The 17,390-nt window shown below is 38.2% G+C and overlaps 1 protein-coding gene across 6 annotated transcripts in view; it reads left to right on the top strand.

The window, feature by feature from the left end:
- The window catches only part of FHOD3 (formin homology 2 domain containing 3), a 379,860-nt gene that overhangs the window by 41,191 nt on the left and 321,279 nt on the right, over window positions 1-17,390 (top strand). For all 6 annotated transcript variants that reach the window (XM_040087661.2, XM_040087652.2, XM_058422724.1 and 3 more), the window contains exon 3: window positions 16,027-16,091. In XM_040087661.2, coding sequence (XP_039943595.1) covers window positions 16,027-16,091 — 65 coding nt within the window. The remainder of the gene's footprint in view (window positions 1-16,026; window positions 16,092-17,390) is intronic.

Raw genomic sequence — 17,390 nt, 5'->3', positions numbered from 1 at the left:
ATAGCCAATACAAGCTGAACTGAGCCTTCCTTCCTATGCAATGGGAGTATTGAGTGTAGAAGTTGATATATGCTTCCGTTTTTTGCATAGGTGATAAAAATCACTGCAACGAACAAGTTCATATTTCCAGATAGCTTTATAATGAGTTGAAAACAAGTAATATAAAGGATTTTTTGGGTTTTTTTTGTAACAATACCTTTTGAATTTGTCACCATTTTTGCCTTGCATTGGTGTCTCTGTGATAATTCTGGTAATTTTAACTTCACTACTTTTAACACCCCACAGTAGCAAATTGACACTCTCAAGCAATCTGGCAGGTGAGACCATTTGGTGCTTTTCCTGTCAGACTTTGCTTTTGAAATAGCAAGCTACTGTCTACCTTGTTTTATTTTTATGCTTCTTTTGGGCATGTCAAATCAATGATATGAATTGTTCCTGAAATACAATTATAATTTTCTCTGTGGTGGCTATCCTGGGGAAAAACAAAACAAAAAACATGGAACTGTTGCTTGAAGTTTTGTAGTTGTGAGGATTCAGATGGATTTCTGTATTTTTTTGTCCATGTTTTGTGAGAGAAGAAAAAATAAGAACCACCAGAGCCTTGGAAGCATGTGAGATAAGCTTCTCTGTTGGGACTTAATGTTGTTACTTGACAGTAAATGCAGCTTTTATGATGTTTTTCAGAAAAACGGAATATTCTAGACAAAGGGTAGCAAATGCAGTCAGTAATGTATTAAACTCCATTTTTGGGCCTTGCAGTTCTGAGAACAAAACATTGAGCTGTAACTTCTGGCTGCAGACATTGGGAATTTAACAGCAGTCTGTCGTTGGGGAGGGACTGGCTGCAGAAACCATTTTGTCCTCTCTTTCTGTCTGGGTCATTTCAAGGTCCTGCTCTTAATCTTCAAAGCTTTTAATTTTCTGAGATTAGGCTACTTTAGGACCTGCCTTTCTGCCATGCCAAAGCTGCTGTGCTCATCAGGGTCACTGAAACTTGCTGAACTCTGAATGAAGGCTTTAGTAGCTGGATGTTCATGGCGTTTTTAAAATTTTAGAATCTTACTGTGGAAACTCCTTCTCAAATGGAACCAGAATGTCCTGTAATCTGGCTGTTTTCAGCATTTTTAGCAAAAGGTCCTGTTCATCCAGGAAAAATAATGAAGATTTTCTTTTTAAACACTGTTGAAAGGAGACTTGTAAATAAAACAAGTAGAAAGCAAAGTCTTAAAAATTTTGATTGGCTTGAGAGGCTGTAGGTATTTGTTTTCTCTGGGAGGGGTTGGATGAGGGTAGTGGAAAACATGAAGGATTTTTCTTCAAAAGGGAAGAAGAGAATGGTGGCAGTTGCTGGAGGTTTATAATATGTATCTGTAAATAACCCCTATAAGAAACATATGCACTTGTGTAATTTCAAATGAATGCTGTTCTGTTAGTGAATATAGTGAAAAGAGGCTTTTGGTAGTTGCTGTCCGCTCCAGTAGAATCAAAACTTCTATCTAGTGAAAGAGAAAAGCCAACACATGTGCCCTCGTACCCTGGAGCGCTAACTAAAACATGGGTGGGGATTGGACTGCTTTACGGTCTCCACAACTTTACCTGCTGCCATTTTGCATCCTTGAGAAGATCTGTGAAATTCAGGAGAATCATGTTGTTTTTATATGGGGGCTGGTTTTGGAATAGCCGGGATGAACATCTGGCCAAATAATGAGGCTGGCCCTGCAGAGAGTGTTGCAACTAGCAAAAGGGTCAGTAGGAGAAGGTAGGGAAACAACCTTTCTTTTCAAGTCAGGACTGTGCTTGTGGCTCGCTTGCTTGTTAGGTCGCTTAGCTGTTTTTGGCTTTTTTCTCTTGCTTCCAACATGAGTTACTTCATGGATGCTGAATTGTACAGGATAGTACACAGTGGAGGTTGTTTAGGTGGGCTGTCTGCTTTAAGATGTCAGTGACAGGTAAAGCTCCTTTCATTGGCTTCCCGGAGGTTTTACAGAGAAAGCAAGATTCATCAAAAAGCGGATATGCTTAAATTACTATATAATTGCTCAGACTCCCTTTGTGGATGTCTTAACAGGCTGTCATGGTAGCCCACAAGGTACCACAGTCCTAAAATGCAAAACGTAATTTTCTCTGGGTAGTATATGCTATGAGCAAAGAAAATTTTCAAGACTTCTGTTCAGCTGGGATTCTTTCAAAGTACTTCTGATAAATGGCTTCAGCGCTAGTGTTTTTGCATTCCTTCTAGACACCCTATCTCAAGCTGCTTTGGCTGGGTGAGCCCCATGACAGACCTTTTTCCTCTTGATGGTGCTGTTCATTCCGGGCTTGATGCACAATCTGTTGGAGGCAATGGAGTCTGGCAAGGATCTCTAACATTCTTTTCCTGCTTATGTACTGTTTCCCACTTAGACTTTGCAAACAGCAAAATTGTGAGAATGAAAGCCTTTTGTCACTTGTTTACATAAGGAAGTTTGAATGTTAATTTAGTTTTTGTCTTACAAAAATGGTATGGCTTATTCCTTGAAGCAGTACTGAAATCTAGAAGATTCTCTGCTGGTTTTATATTAGTTTAAACAGAATGTATTTGTGTTTGTTCATGGGTGGAAAATGCTCTCAACTTCTGATAGCTTTTTTTCGTGATTTATGTCATTTCTATGTTTCCCAGTGCCAACAACAAGAAAAATAAGGGAGGTACCAGGGAAAGATTGTAATTGAGTTGCTACAAACAGGAGGCTGTGACTGCTTATTGACATTATTTACTCATGTTGTGAAGAGTGTATTAGTCCACCCAAATATTTTGATTTCTGTGATATTTAGCTGTTAGGTCTGATGAAATGCTGAATCTGAAAATTGCAATTGATGGTCACAATAAAAAGCATGCAACAAAGCAGGAAAAAACCCAACAAAAACACAATAAAAACAGCTCTCTAGAAACATCAAACTAAAAAACCTGGCCTGAGAGGTTATGGTAATTTTTGGAAGGTGTAAGAATTTCTACAGGTGGCAGTATGCCAGTCTAGAAATATATCAGATTGAGATGTTGAACCACATTTTGAAGTGGAAATTTAGCTAAAACTTTCCTGTTGCAGAATAAATGGTGATACAGAATAAAATTTCATATTCCTAAAGAAATACATTGGCTTTTATGGATGAGTAAGTTGATGCTGTTCTTACCTCACAAAGATTGAGGGCAATAACAGTTACTGCCTGTATTTTTAAAACTTTATGCAGATTTTTAGCTTCTTAATCTTGATATAATTTTGTTGTTTATATAAAGAAATAATTAGGTAAAATACTGAAATTAATCATTAGGTGGAACTGTAGTAATTCATTTTCATAGTTATCTTGCAATAAACATTGACAGCAAAATGAAATAAAATTACTGGTCTCATATGGTTTCCCTGCACAGAACAACTGGCAAGGCATCTTTGAGCATTCCTGCTTCCAGAGCGTGTAATCAAAATAATTACACAAATGTGCATGTATTTTGTAGGCCTGACAAATGAGACATGTGACTTTGAGAGATGCGTTCTGAAAGCAGGATGGAGGCAATTAACAGTTAAAAGTTCCACCATGAAATTTCTTCACCAGTTATGAGATAAGAATTTCTTGTCAGTGGATCTCCTTGGCACAGTATCTTGTGAAGAAATGTTTGACAAATTAAGGTTCCTACTAATAGTAAAATGCTACTACTTTTATAGTTAAAAAATGAATACTGATCTGTGAATATAAAATGTATTTAGGAAGCAAGCATCTTCAAAATAATAGCAAACTTAGCAAATTTTGCTGCAGGCCAAGGCTTGTCTCCTTACATAGCTTCAGCTTTAAAGCAGGCTCAATGGTATAGAAGTAAATCTCTTCTGGATATATTGAGGTCAGAGATTGCAAGCTACTTTGCTTGCACCAAAAGACACAAAAAGCAAGGTTTAAATGAGATTTTGAAAAGCACCTGTGGTGCATTGTTCTGGCATGTGATGTCTAGGAGGGGTTTGGAGTGTGACAGTAAGCACAAAATTAAGAGCGATCACAATTTACTGTGTGTAGAAATCTGGGGATGTCAGATAGGGGTTGCAGTCTGTGCACCTTACAGCTTCATTCCAGTCTAGATGGAGAACTTTCAGGCAAGTAGCTTACAAAAAAAAAAAAAAAAAGGTGCAATACTGGATAGTATTAACTTTCACCAATATGCTGAACATACCCTTCAAAGGGAAGCAGAGTTTTGCTCTTCTCCAAGTGCCCCCATCTTGGAAACTGTACGACGCTCCTTCCAATTGAGAAAGAGCCAACATCCATAGCAGTGGCTCTCCTGGTTTGGACAAGGAGGCTTCATGAGCTCTTTATGCTCTGTGTGATTTTGATTCAGAGTGAGCAGAAGCCTGGGATTGGTAGATGTGACTGGGGCAGGTCAGAGCTACCTCCTGGAGTTGACACTTAGAAATTTGAAGGGTCTCAGTGCTCTTAATCCGTGTGCCTGAGAGTAGTGTCAAAAGCTTATGGTGGCTTTTGGGGTCTAAGGTGACACTGCAAATACCAAGTTCTGAAGAGTTTTGTTGTCTGGTTTTGCCCTATGGTTTAGGGTTTTTGTTGTTGTTTGTTTGGATTTTTTTGTGGTTGTGGGGTTTTTTTGTGGTTTTGTTTGTTTGTTTTGTGGTTTTTTTTTTTGGGGGGGGGTGTTTTTTAGTGAGGGTGTTTAAATGTTGGGGGATTTTTAAGAGCTTGACCCATGATTTTACAGCTTTTGTTTGTCAATACTGCAGCAGCTGTGTCTTTTTCTCCCACTTTGCCCCAGAGTTTACTCTGTTGTAAAGGGAAAAATCTCCCTCTGTACCAAGGTACCTGTGGAAACATTTGAAGATTTGCTATTTTTGAATTTAGTGACTACTGCTGGCAAATGAATGCAGTAAGAATGCTTTTATTAAAAAATAATTTCCACTGCAAAATGTATTGCAAAAATACTGTTGTGCTTAGCTTTCTCCCAGGCTGTTACATACCAAATAAATTGCCAAACCAAAAAGCGTGTGAATAATTCTTACAGTTTTTCCTAGGAAAACTTTTTTTAAAGATAGCCAGATTTGGCATTCAGGTTTACATGTGAAAATAGCTGAGAAGTCCAGTATTTTATGGTGGAAACTTAAATAAAAACAGCTTATGGAAAAAGCTGATGCCAGATGTTCTATTTAAAACCATTTAATTTTATTAACATTGAAGCTGCTTAATAGGTAGGTTTGCACTCTGCCCTCCTCCTCGATGACGAGGCTGTAAGCTAAGTGAGCGGCTCTTGAGGCTTGGAAATGTGTTTCCCTTCAATTTGTGAGGAGGAAATCCCTTCCTCTCTCCATAAACAGATCATCTGTGGGGCTTCAGGTAGGGCTGCCAGAAAGTGCTGCAGGGCTGCTCTGAACTTAACTCCTGTTGTGAGTAGAAGCACTGATTTGGGAATCCAGACCTGGAACAACACCAGCACTGTGGGCACTCACCGTCTGCTGGGACAAACCAGTATAGCACTGCCCAGAGTGTGTGGGCAGCCAAGGGACTTTGTGCTGTGTAATTAAGAATAGCTGTGAATTAGCTACCCTTCCTATTCCATGGCAACTGTTCCTGTGTGTGCTCCTACCCAGTGGTAAATGCTGAAGTTTGTGTAAGCAAGCTCACACTCGCTTTTATCCCATGGGAATCCATTTGTCTATGTGCTTGGTGTGTGGTGTGTTTGTTTGGTTTATGCCTGACTAAACTAAGGCGGTAATCTGCTTCTGATAAAAATAAGTATCTCCAATTTAACCTCCAGTTGTGAGCTAACACCTTAAACTGCTGCAAATCTGTGACTAGCCCAGGATCTCTGGTAATGAAGCCATGAAAATTAGTGAATACTGCCAGGGTTATGACCACAGCAGTACAGCAAAACAGTAGTTTATTTCACATTTACTGCTCAGTAATTCTGCTTAGTAGTAAAAGCATTGATGGCCCAGCAATAAATACAAAGCCCATTTCTGAAGTGGAATTAATATGGAGAAATAAGTGGCCTGAGAACAGAGTTTTATATTTAAGAATTTGTATGTCAAGTTAGGAAGAAGCTCTTGCCAAAAATGATGCTAATGGGAAACTTCCAAAAGTAGAGAGACACACAAAGCAGTATGTTTACCAGTGCAAAGTAGACTTTATTTTTATGTACTTACGTACAATTATGCATGTTCTACTGCCAAGGTAGGACAGCTTTAAAATAGCTCTTGCTGAGTCTGGTTAAAATGGGCACATTCTGATAAAGCATAAATAACCAACTAAGTTGAGTAGGGGCATTGCTTTGAAATGTGTTGTGCTGCTTTGGATAATATCTTTTCACTTGTTATCTTTTTAGTATCATCAATTAAATTGGAAAACCATAAAAGATTAGGTTTTTTCCCTTAAAGTAGTAGAGAATGATTTTTAATAAAGAGGAGATGTTTATGAGAAGTTCTTAAAATAATTTTTTACAGAGTCCATTTTTTGCTTTTTAATTATAGAAAAACTAGGTGCTTCCTTTGGAACTAACTGTAAGTCAGATTAAGGTCAGGTATCAGGGGCCTTTGTGAGAAAGAAAATTATTATTCAGGTGCTGTTCATTTCTGCCTTTGTAATTGTGGAACTTCTAATAGAGTTCCACACTCCAAATCACCAAATGGGGTCAGGTTGGAAGGGACCACAGTGGGTCATCTGGTCCAATGTCCCTGTTCAAGCAGGGTCATCCTAGAGTCCATTGCACAAGATTGTGTCCAGATGGTTCTTGAATATCTTCAAGGAAGGAGACTCCATAACCTCTCTGGGCAACCTGTTCCAGTGCTTGGTCACCTGCACAGTAAAGTTGTTCTTTCTTATGTCCAGGTGGAGCTTCCTGTGCATCAGTTTCTGTCTATTGCCTCTTGTCCTGTTGCTGGGCACTGCTGAGAAGGGCCTGCATCCACCCTCTTGACATACTTCCTTCAGCTACTGACAGACACTGATGAGATTCTCTTTTGGTCATCTCCTCTGGAGGCTGAACAGGCCCAGCACCTTCAGCCTTTCCCCATAAGAGAGATACTCTGATCCCTTAGTGATCTTTGTAGCCCTCTGTTCTATGTGCTCCAGGAGCTCTGTGTCTCTCTTGTACTGAGGAGCCCAGAACTGGGCACAGCATTCCAGAGGTGGCCTCACCCGGGCTGAGTAGAAGGGTGGGATCACCTCCCTCTGCCTGCTGGCAATGCTCTTCCTAATGCACACAGTGATCTGGAACCAAAACTGTGGGTCCCACAGTGTGGTTGGGAGCACTGGAGGGACCCTTTGCCTGAAGATGTGGAAATAGCAAGTGACTCAACTGTTGGAGATAAATTTATTTTACTCTCCTCTTTGTCATGTAGGTTTCCAATTCTTCTAACATTTTTTCCTTACAAATCCAGATATTTCAAGGCATCTGTTTCTCCAGGTGTAAAGAGGTTTTAAATTAAAATCCTCATGTAGCATTAACTTCAAAGTACAGCTGATAGTAAAACCATATGACCAGAAATTACCCAGTATAAAGATTCCTGGGAGGAATGTGTAGCCAGAACTTGACAATTACTGATAGCAATGGGAAGTATATAACCTAAGAACTGGAAAGCACTGGTCAAGTGATGTCATCTCTGAAGAAGAATGTGATGCGAGGTTGACAAGAAGTGTGAAAAACAATGGGTTGGTTTTGTGTTTTACCCAGAAACAATATTATTAAAACAGCCATTTTAATGCAATTCTCTTCGCCATTTTCCAACTCATAAAGTTTGTTTTCTTAATACAAAAATATAAGATGGAGGTTTAATTGATCATGCTGTCAATATTTCACAAAATGACAGGATAAATATCCTGCTGAAAATAGTTATATATGGGTTGAGCTTTTGGGCTGGGAAGGAACATGTTTGTTTTTTGGGTTTTTTTCATGAATGACAGCTCTGGAAAAATGGTCATTTTCTGACTGTGAAGACAACAGTCAACCCTCAAATATTTGAGGGGCTGTTGGAAGGGTTTTGTTTTAATGTGTGGAAATTGAGCCATTAACAACTGGGAAAGAGCCAGCATGATGATTCAGAAAGTATGGGGAGGAAGTGGGGAGGGGATTCTCACTTTCCACCTTCTGAAGTTTGCTTGCAAGTAAACTACTAAAAAGGACAAATGGAACAAATGTTTCCCCCATTCTGAGCTCATTACTTTTTAGGGTGTGAAAGTGATTCATTATCTTTTGGCAAAAATCATTGCCTTGTGCTGAGGTATGCAGAAGACTCCACCATTTTAGTAATAAATAATTGAGTGCTGTTCACCTGGCTTATAATGCATACTTGGTGAATCCCTTGATTGTTTCACTCAACACTTTTGAGTTTGTCACTTTCTTCCCCCTTCTCTATCTCATTTTGTTTCCATTAAAAAAAAAAAAAAGGGGGGGGGGGGGAGGGAAAGAAAAAAAAGAAGATTGACAAGCCTTCCTTATAAATGTACTTGTGAAGAGTTAAGGGGGAAAACGCCAGCATCTCATAGCGAGAGTGTGTAGGTAGTCCTTCTTTGCACAGTTATACAGACAATGGTGTGTCAGCCAGGATGTTCTTCCACTCAGTGGCATTCAGATGTAGCTTTTCTGGGTGTTTTCTAGGTTTTTGGTGGGAATGAGGCAGTTTGTTATTAAAATCATCTTGACAAACACAGAACGCAATATTGGAATAATCTGCAGGGAAAAAAAAGTACAAAGTCATGCATATTTTGTTCTTTTGTATCATGTTCCTTGCTCTAATGGCAGGATTTTGCCTGCCCAGTTTTTGCTCAGGCATTATGCTGGAATTTGTTTCTACTTGGATTAGTAAAGCTTTAATTGTTTTCATATTTTGTTTTTTTAATGCGGAGTGAACAGACGTGAATAGTTTTTATCTGTTTACTTATTTTTGTCCACTCTTGTCAAATGATTGTTACTTTAATAAATGTGTCATGATCTAGGAACGCACTGAATAAAACCACTCTGCAACATAATTAGATGACATGTAAGTGTATTACATGAACAGGATGCAGACACATTCTGACTTCACACTAATTTTTTACATGGAAAAAATGACGTAAGAAAGAAACCCCCACTGACTTCCTATGATGATGAGTGTGTGTGTGTTTGCCTTGTACAGCCTGTCATGTACCAGAATAGGTTGCCAGTGCTGTTATCCATTTAAAGAGTATTAGCATGTAAAAGACTTCTTTTTAATTATTGATATTATTTCCTGAGCTCCTCTGCTTCCATTATTCTGCTTCCATTATTCAATGGCAATAACATGAGCTTGAACATGACAGTTGGATCCTTGGAGAATAATCACCTAAGAACTTCAAAAAGGTCACTTGTTTGAATAAGATTTTCAGATGAGTTTCTCAGAGATTCTTAATTCCACTCTCCATGCACATGTGCGCTCTCTCACTTTCAAAAGACTTGGCTTTTATACAACATTTTTTTGGAAGTGTCAGAATTTCTTTTTCAATCTCTTGAATCTGCAGTTGAATGGAGAAGCATATCATAGTGAAACAGCAGTCAAACTATCTCGACAGCTTTGAAATCAAAGCCTAGGATTTATGCTGTCTGATTAATAGCAGGTTAAAAAACACTTTCCTTATTGTGTGTGTGCTGGCTTGCAGATCTTTTTCAGGGAAAACCCGATAGACTCAAGTGCTTGAACTCTGGCAAAAATTTCATTCTTTTTGCATTCAACAAGGAACAGTTTGTTTTCCATTGCTGCTGTGGAATACCTTAAACTATGAAGCAACTGTGAGGCAATACCCTATTGCAGAAGCATTTTCCTAAAAGGTGTGTGCAAGTGAAGATGGAAATGGATGGGTTCTGAAATGAAAAAGCAAAAGCCATTTGCAAATAAGTAATGAACTCTAGAGCAAGTTTGTTGCCATCTGTTTGCTTCTGGTGGCATACTGTAGTCTAGGTTTCTTTTGTGGGAGTCAGTAATTCTTTCTTGAGCTTGGAAGTTGATGGATGCTGTCTTTAATAAGCTACTTCTGTTGGAAAACATGGATGTGATTATTGGAGATGGTAAATGGTCCATGAAGAAACCTGAGTGCTATGAGAAGCCGTAAAAAAATGTGAAGCATGTGCTGTGCATGTGTATTTTGAAAGCAGCATCTGTGGTAGATAGGTTTTCATAATGGTTAGATTGTTACATCAGGCAGAATTAGCTGCAGAATTGTAATAGGGTAAGTTGTCAGGTTAGGCTGATGTTAAATGCTGTCCAAGTCTGGAAATAGTTTGTGTTATCAGGTTGAGGTTAGTTTTCATCCAGCCTCTGCCCTCTTTGGGATAAACAGGCAACAGATCATGGTGTTAGTTTAAATGGGTTCAGTAACTCGTGTTTGCTTTGTTTTCCATTGCTTTCAGTGGTTCTGAAGGATTATGAAAAAATTATCTGATTATTTCAAGAGTGCAGGTGTCACTGCACTTCAGAACAGTGTGAAAAACTGAATATGGGGCAAGCTGGAGGCTGGGGGAGCAGCAAACCTTCCCATCTAATATCAACTATATAATGAAGATAAAGGTAGTGTTACTGTGTCCCAGTATAAGATTTTCTTTTCCTTTCTTTGCCTTGATTTGGTGAAACTTTAGAGGGCAAGCCTTTCGTAACCTGTAGGTTTTTGTGTAGTTTAACAAATTAAAAGCAGGCTGTAGCTGGGAGACACTTGCCCTGTACAGTGCTCCTCTAAAGTAGGATGAGGAAGGGCATCAGCTGTGCTGTTAGCCTGGTGCAGGGGGAAAGTTAAGGTCCATCCTCTGGACTGACACTCTTACAATCCCTTTACTGCTATTGCCAAGTTGAAGTGGAACTTCTAGTATCCATTTTTCACCACATCTAGGCCATCTTTCCAGAATCTTGGCTGAGATCTGAGGGAAAGGGTACTCGTTAGTTTAAATATCCAAACTTTTATGTTCACAAACAAAATACTTTGTAGCTTTAAAAGCTTTTGCATAATTGCACTTTCTAGCATAGCAAATTATTTTTCTCTCCAAGTTATCATCAAGAATTATCTCTGCCTACAACTGACTGATAACACTAATCTTAATGGATGAAATCCCTGCTTGGAATAGAGTAAAACGAGACTCATGGGAATATGCTACTTGAAAACTGCTCTGAGGGTAGGCTATGATTGCCTATTATGATCTATTTATTTATTTATTTATTTAAAATAACCCAAACAAACCAAAAAGGACTCACTCCAATAAGATACATCACTCTTAGTTGCTGCGTTGCCATATGAGTGTATGTCGCACTGCATGAAAGGTTCAGATCCAAGTTTGCCTTTATGGGGTAGCATTTTTTTTATGTACTTCAAATATTTCAGGAATAGAAGAGTATACAGACCCCAGCTAAGAGCAGAGCTTAGACACTCTCTTACCTGCATTAATTGAAAAGATCCAAATTGTTTGTGAGCTAAAATCACGGCTTCAAATCGCATTGGACTCAGCTTCTGCTTATGATGACCTTTTGATGATTCTGATGTCTGCAGCAGATTTTATTATTTGAGCAAATACAATTAAGAATAGTAAGTTTGCTTGTCTGTGCAGCTCTAGAGTGTTATTAAACCCACTGCAATTTGTCTGTTGCTGTGCTATAAAACTGTAGCTTTTTCCATGGTTGTCAATTATTGTGTAAAAAGCAGAAGAGAAGCCAAGAAGGATATAGCATGGCCTTCTGTAGAACCAACACCTTTAATCTAATGAATTTTCTTTATTGAGTTGTTAGGCGGTCACTAGGAAAGCTTGAAAAGTGTTTTTCTACTTTGATTTTAAATGATAAAATACTGTGTTTTCATAATCAGGGGGTTGTTTTAAAAGGGGCTAAATTTATTGACTTGAAATATCTAGCCCTTTGGAAGAGTATTAGGAAGTCTGAATAATTGCTTCCTGAAAGAAAGAAAACATTGAAATAGAAATATATGTTAACTGATGCATTCTCCTATTTTACAAAGATGAGTTTTGTCAAGGAAATGATTGTGATCTGTCTTGCTAATAAGGCTAATGAATCTTAATTGGCTATTTACATCAAAAATCCCATTTTTGATACCAACAGGTCTTTAGTATGGATCTGAGAAGGAGGATGTCATATCTTAGTAAAATTGAAAGGAAATTTTAAGACAGTTTAAGTTTCCTGGAAACATTAAGAGGAAGACTGTGTGTTGGTTTCTTTTAATGTGTGATTTGGGTTAAATGAATATTATTTTGTTTATTAATGCTTTTCCCCCCCTTCTGTACCCTTAACAGCATTCTTGGTATTTTCCTTCTGGTCAAGGAATTGCTTGGCTCAGACAAAGGGTATACTTCAAAACAAATAACTGTTTAAGACAGTCAATTGAGGTACCACTTTCAAAATGTCATTCAAATTAGGATTTGCAAATGTATAATTGAGTGAAACTATTTGTAATGTGGTACATAAGCAATGACAAAATAAAGCATTTATAGTCCATAAGACAGGCACTCAGTGAGCTGTTGACATGTGCTTATTTACTTTAATTTATAAGAGAAAGTGAATATAGAAAAATTTTGTGTCTTGGTAACTCCGAAGATTGGAAGTTAATCTTATAGCAATAAAGAAGTTAATCTTATAGCAATAAAGATTCTGATCCCAATACAGATCAACAGAATGCTATGTCAGCACAATATATGAAATTTTCTTACTCTTCTACTGCTGAATTCGAGCTACTAAATTAATGCAGTTAAATACTACTTGGGGTTTTTTTTTTTTTAATAAATAGTAGCCAGTTGCACTCACTGAAACATTATTTTAAAAAAGTCATATAGATATAAGCCTTAGTTAAGAGTAGATTACAAACTTTGTTACATGTTGAGGTTTTGTTTTTTAATAAATGAATCTTGTTTGTTGGAAATTGTATTTTCTGTGATGTATTGTTGAACCTACTTTATCTTTAATGCAAATGGCCAGCTGTCCGATGGTACCCCCCTTCCCTGCTCTGATATCATTGCCTACAGACATGCTTTTTAGTACAATTTGGCCTGTAGTTCTTAAGTCTGTGAAATCATAAATGGATTTCAGGATACTTTTTTCCCCCCATTTATTATTGTACCATACTTTCCAGGAAATTCGTATGTGTAGAACCATGGATGTAGTAATTTTCAGAGGTGATCTTCATTCTGCGAAAGTGTTACTCATGTTGCATGATAGTCAAAAGTATTCATCAGGAAATTGTGTAATTTCTAATATTTTACATGTGACTGGTCTTAGGATGAGTTGCTGTGTGGTGAATCTAATACGCTTTAACCCCACAAAATGCCTCTGTAGTGATGATCACGGTGTGGCCTGGGGGGAAGGGCGGGAATGCACCATCATAAGTGAGTCTTGATCTTTGCAGTTTCTGGGGCTTGAATCATATTGATTTTGGTAGGCTGGAAAAATTGCTAATGCAGCCAAGTGGGAGATAAAAATTAATGTTTGCTTGTGTGAGAATTTTCTGTCATGGGAGGGATTACAGTTGCAATGATAGTCTAGAACAGAGCCTGCAGAAGAGAGCTTGCTCTAAGTTTTGCTTTAAGTTTTCAGAGGTAAGGAGGTGAGGTAGAGGAAGAAGTAGTACCATTGTTGAAGCTTGGAGAGCTATCAAAACAAACAAAAAAAAAGCCTTGTTTATATCGAGAAACATCTTGCGTTAGATTTTTAGAGAACAGGGAAAAACTGTATTGAATTATGATGGGCCTGAATCTCTACAGGCTTTAAAATGAGCTGATTTCTCAGGTCTTTGTGTTTATTCACTCTCTGGTGTCTGGGCACTGCCGGCTGTCTGTTCTTTCAGCAAATCACCACAGACCTGTAGATTTCAGCAGAGAGCTGGTGAAGTCATTGTGCCCTACAGACTGCTAAAACACTACAGAGTGCTATGATTGTAGTCCATTCTTTGTTAAGTTAGCAGTTTCTTTTAGTTGATTTGTTTTTCAGCATGGGAAAAATAATGTCCGATTATGTAGACTTCCTTTTTCTTTACTAACTCTGGGCCACCCTTTAACAATTCTGAAATAGTCTTTACTCAATTCTTCCACTTTCTGATTTTATCTTGGAGGATTTGTGTATGTCAGGTGTATCAAAAAGTCCATCAAGGAAAGGAGATAAGAGAAGCAGTTTGTGTACAGAATCAGATGTTGAGAAGGGCAAGAGATTTGGTCAAAAGTTCTTCACTAACTTGGCAAATTAAATATTCCAGAGGAGTCCTGGCATTCCTGTGAGAAGGGGCAGCTGTTAAAAATCTGCAGAATATGAATGTAGGCAAAGACTGTGTCCAACCAGGACAACAGGATGAGTTTGAGTGGACAGAGAGTCAGTCCTAAACCTGGAACTGCTCCAGGGAATTACACAGTCCAAACTACAGCCTGCTTTTGTGGGGGCAATAGCATTTGCTGCTTGGCACTTCAAGTTTTTAAGAGAAGGGTCACACTTTGCCAACTTTGTCCTAATGATGTCCAAGCAGACCCATTAAAGAGTAATTTTGATTAAAGGTTTTTGGCTTTGCTTTTTTTTTAAAAAAAACCCCCTCCATTTAACTTTTCTTTTTTAATCTGTAGAGAAATTGCCATTCTGAAACTGGAATTAAGTTGTCTATTAGCACGTACACAGGTCAACAGTAACCACTTTTCTTTGTTTTCCCTTATATTTTCTTAGGGGATATATTTTTCTGAAAATACATTTCGCTACTTCTGTTTCCTTTCTTCCCCTGCAGATCTTTCAGAGAAATAATGTAAACATTTTTCCTTCTTTTTTTTTAGTGAAAATAATTAAAAATATTTTTGTTCTGCACAGTAACTGTGGGCAGGAGGACAATAAGGTGGGGAAGAACTTTTTTTACTATAAAACTGTTTTAAGTTACAGCCAGTAGAAGATTCTGCTGGATGTCTGTGTAGAGGGTTTGGCCCTGAAGCCTCTCAGCAGAGTTGCAAAGCATGTAACAGAAAGGTTGTGCTGGTTTGTGCTCTAACTTGTATGTAGAAGTGGGTCTATGGTTTGCATGACACAAACTAAGCTGCGTCTTATTGTGGTATAAAAAAACCAGTGTGCCTTCCAGGAGTGTTTTCCCATAATAAATTCACTAATTGAAGAATGGCTGAAGTAGGAAGGGACCTCTGGAGGTCATCTGAGCCACCTAGAGCCACTTGTCCAGGAATTGCATTTTCAGTTTCAGAGAAAAGAGAGAGAATACACTGCTGTACAAGCATAAAAGACATTTGGTTTTTCTTAAGCCTCCCACCTTCCATCAGGTGGGCAGATTTGGGTGCAGAGACAAGATGGTGTTGGTGCCCTCATGCCAGTTTGCAGGTGCAGCACCTAGAAATCACGGAACTGTGCTCTTATACAGATGGAATAAAAGCAACTAATGGTAATTTGACTGAAAACCAAATGTGGTATTTAGCTGCTAATTGATATAGTCATTCCATTTAAGCCCAATATGGAACTGAGAGAGAGTGAAGAAGGATCTCAGTTTTGCCTCTTTGCATGAAAAACACAGCTACTTTTGTGCTTTAAAAACCCATTAAGCTACATAAGCAGGCAGATCTGTGAAAGTGTCAACAACCTCTTGTTTAACCTTGCATTTTCTTTTAATGCTTAATTATACCTAGCATCAAAGTATTTCTGTGAAAACTAGAATGTGTGGTCATCACTTTATACTTCTCTAATACAGTTTTCATTGTGGTGGGCTGTGCTTGGTGAGCATCCAGATGCCCACCCAGCTGCTCTCTTGCTCCTTGCCCCCAGCAGAAGGGAGGGGAAAGAGGGTTTAAAAAAACTTGTTGTTTGAGATTGTGATGGAAAGATCACTTAACCATTGCTATCATAGACAAAACAGCCTTGAAGAGGAAATTTAATTAATTGCAAATCAAAATAGAAGTGGATTATGAGAAGCAATGACAAAATTTATAGTGTCTTCCCTTCCTTCCCACCTTTTTTTTTTCCCTAGGCTCAAGTTGACTTGTTTATTTCCAGTTCCTCTTCCTCACTATACCTTTACAAATTTTTCTTCTCCTTTTAGGCGGGGCAAGAAGCACAGCATAATTCTGAGGACTCAGCTGTCAGTGAGAGTCCATGCCTGCATTGGTAAGTTAAGTTCCACATCTGGAAGAGAACAACTAAACAGAATCGATTTCCAAGAAGCAAATCTGGGGAGTATCAGTCAGCCATGGCTATGTTCCAAATTGATAATAATGAGCAATAAATTGATTTTATCATTTTGTTTGTTGCATGCTGAAATTAGGCTATATTAGCTACACTATCCTTAAAGCATGTTAAACATCACAGGGAAGTATAGCATTTGACAGTGGAGTCAGATGGTTGGGTGGTGCTTTGAAGAATCTTGAATTATCTGTCTTGTCACAGCCTTTGTGAGCCACCTGAAAAAGACTGTTCTGGATTGGGAATGGGATCTGAAGAATTGTTGGCTGACAGCTAACTGCTATATTTTAATAACATATGAGGTTTATTATTTCACATCTTGCAGATGTTGTCTGCATATTTGTCATTATCACAGTGTCAGAGTCTTAAAAACCCTGGTTAAAACAATGCTGTCACAAGGAAAAGTCTAATGAAAGTCATAAGGTATGTGTCAAAAGAGCTTTAAGGTTGCATGAATGGAGACTGGTGGTTTGGGGTGGCATTAATATGTTCTCCAGCATTCTACAGATCAGAATGTTTCACTGAGTGTCAGTGGCAAAGCTAATGCTCGTGTCCTGGTGACAGTATGATTGATTCTATGGGAGGCTGATTAAAAAAAAAAAAAAATTAAAAATCCTATGTGTCTGTGCCACAGTTGTTTTTAGCTTCTCCTTAGTAGATATAACAGTCTAATATGTTTCACTTGTTGTTGGTCTTGCTTCAAAAGATCACAGCTGAAGCCTTGAAATATAGATATCTTCCTTAAAAGGAGGAGAAAGTCAAAGTTTTGTGTCATTTCTACAGTGACTTTTGGAGAATTCAGGCTTTAAATACAGTTAAACGTTTTCCCCTGCCCCCAGGATATGTTATGAAATGACATTTCTGAGAATTTGAACTGAGTGTAAGCAACCTACAGAATTCCACAAATACCTCTCATTGAGAACAATCTCTAGGCTGCCTCGTGCAGGAACAGTTTCTCCTCTACTACCATTGACTTGAGGAAGAACAGTAGAGCAAGCATAAGTGTTAGAGAAGGAACAGAGATGATGCAAAGTCTAAACTGATTTTATAAATGTGAATGAAATTAAGACCAGCTTGGAGAAGATTGTTCTTGTTAGGTCTGGAAGTATATTTGGCAAAACAGACCAGTGCAGCAAGACGAGATTTGATAAGTTTCCCGGATTGAGGTTTTATAAAAAGAATTTTCATGTAATTTTTTTTTTTTTCTCCAGAGTGCAGCCATCG

The sequence above is a fragment of the Hirundo rustica genome, chromosome 1 (assembly GCF_015227805.2).
Source record: "Hirundo rustica isolate bHirRus1 chromosome 1, bHirRus1.pri.v3, whole genome shotgun sequence".
Lineage (NCBI taxonomy): Eukaryota > Metazoa > Chordata > Aves > Passeriformes > Hirundinidae > Hirundo > Hirundo rustica.
Note: the sequence above shows the minus strand (reverse complement) of the source record. Positions and strands in the feature narration are given on the sequence as shown.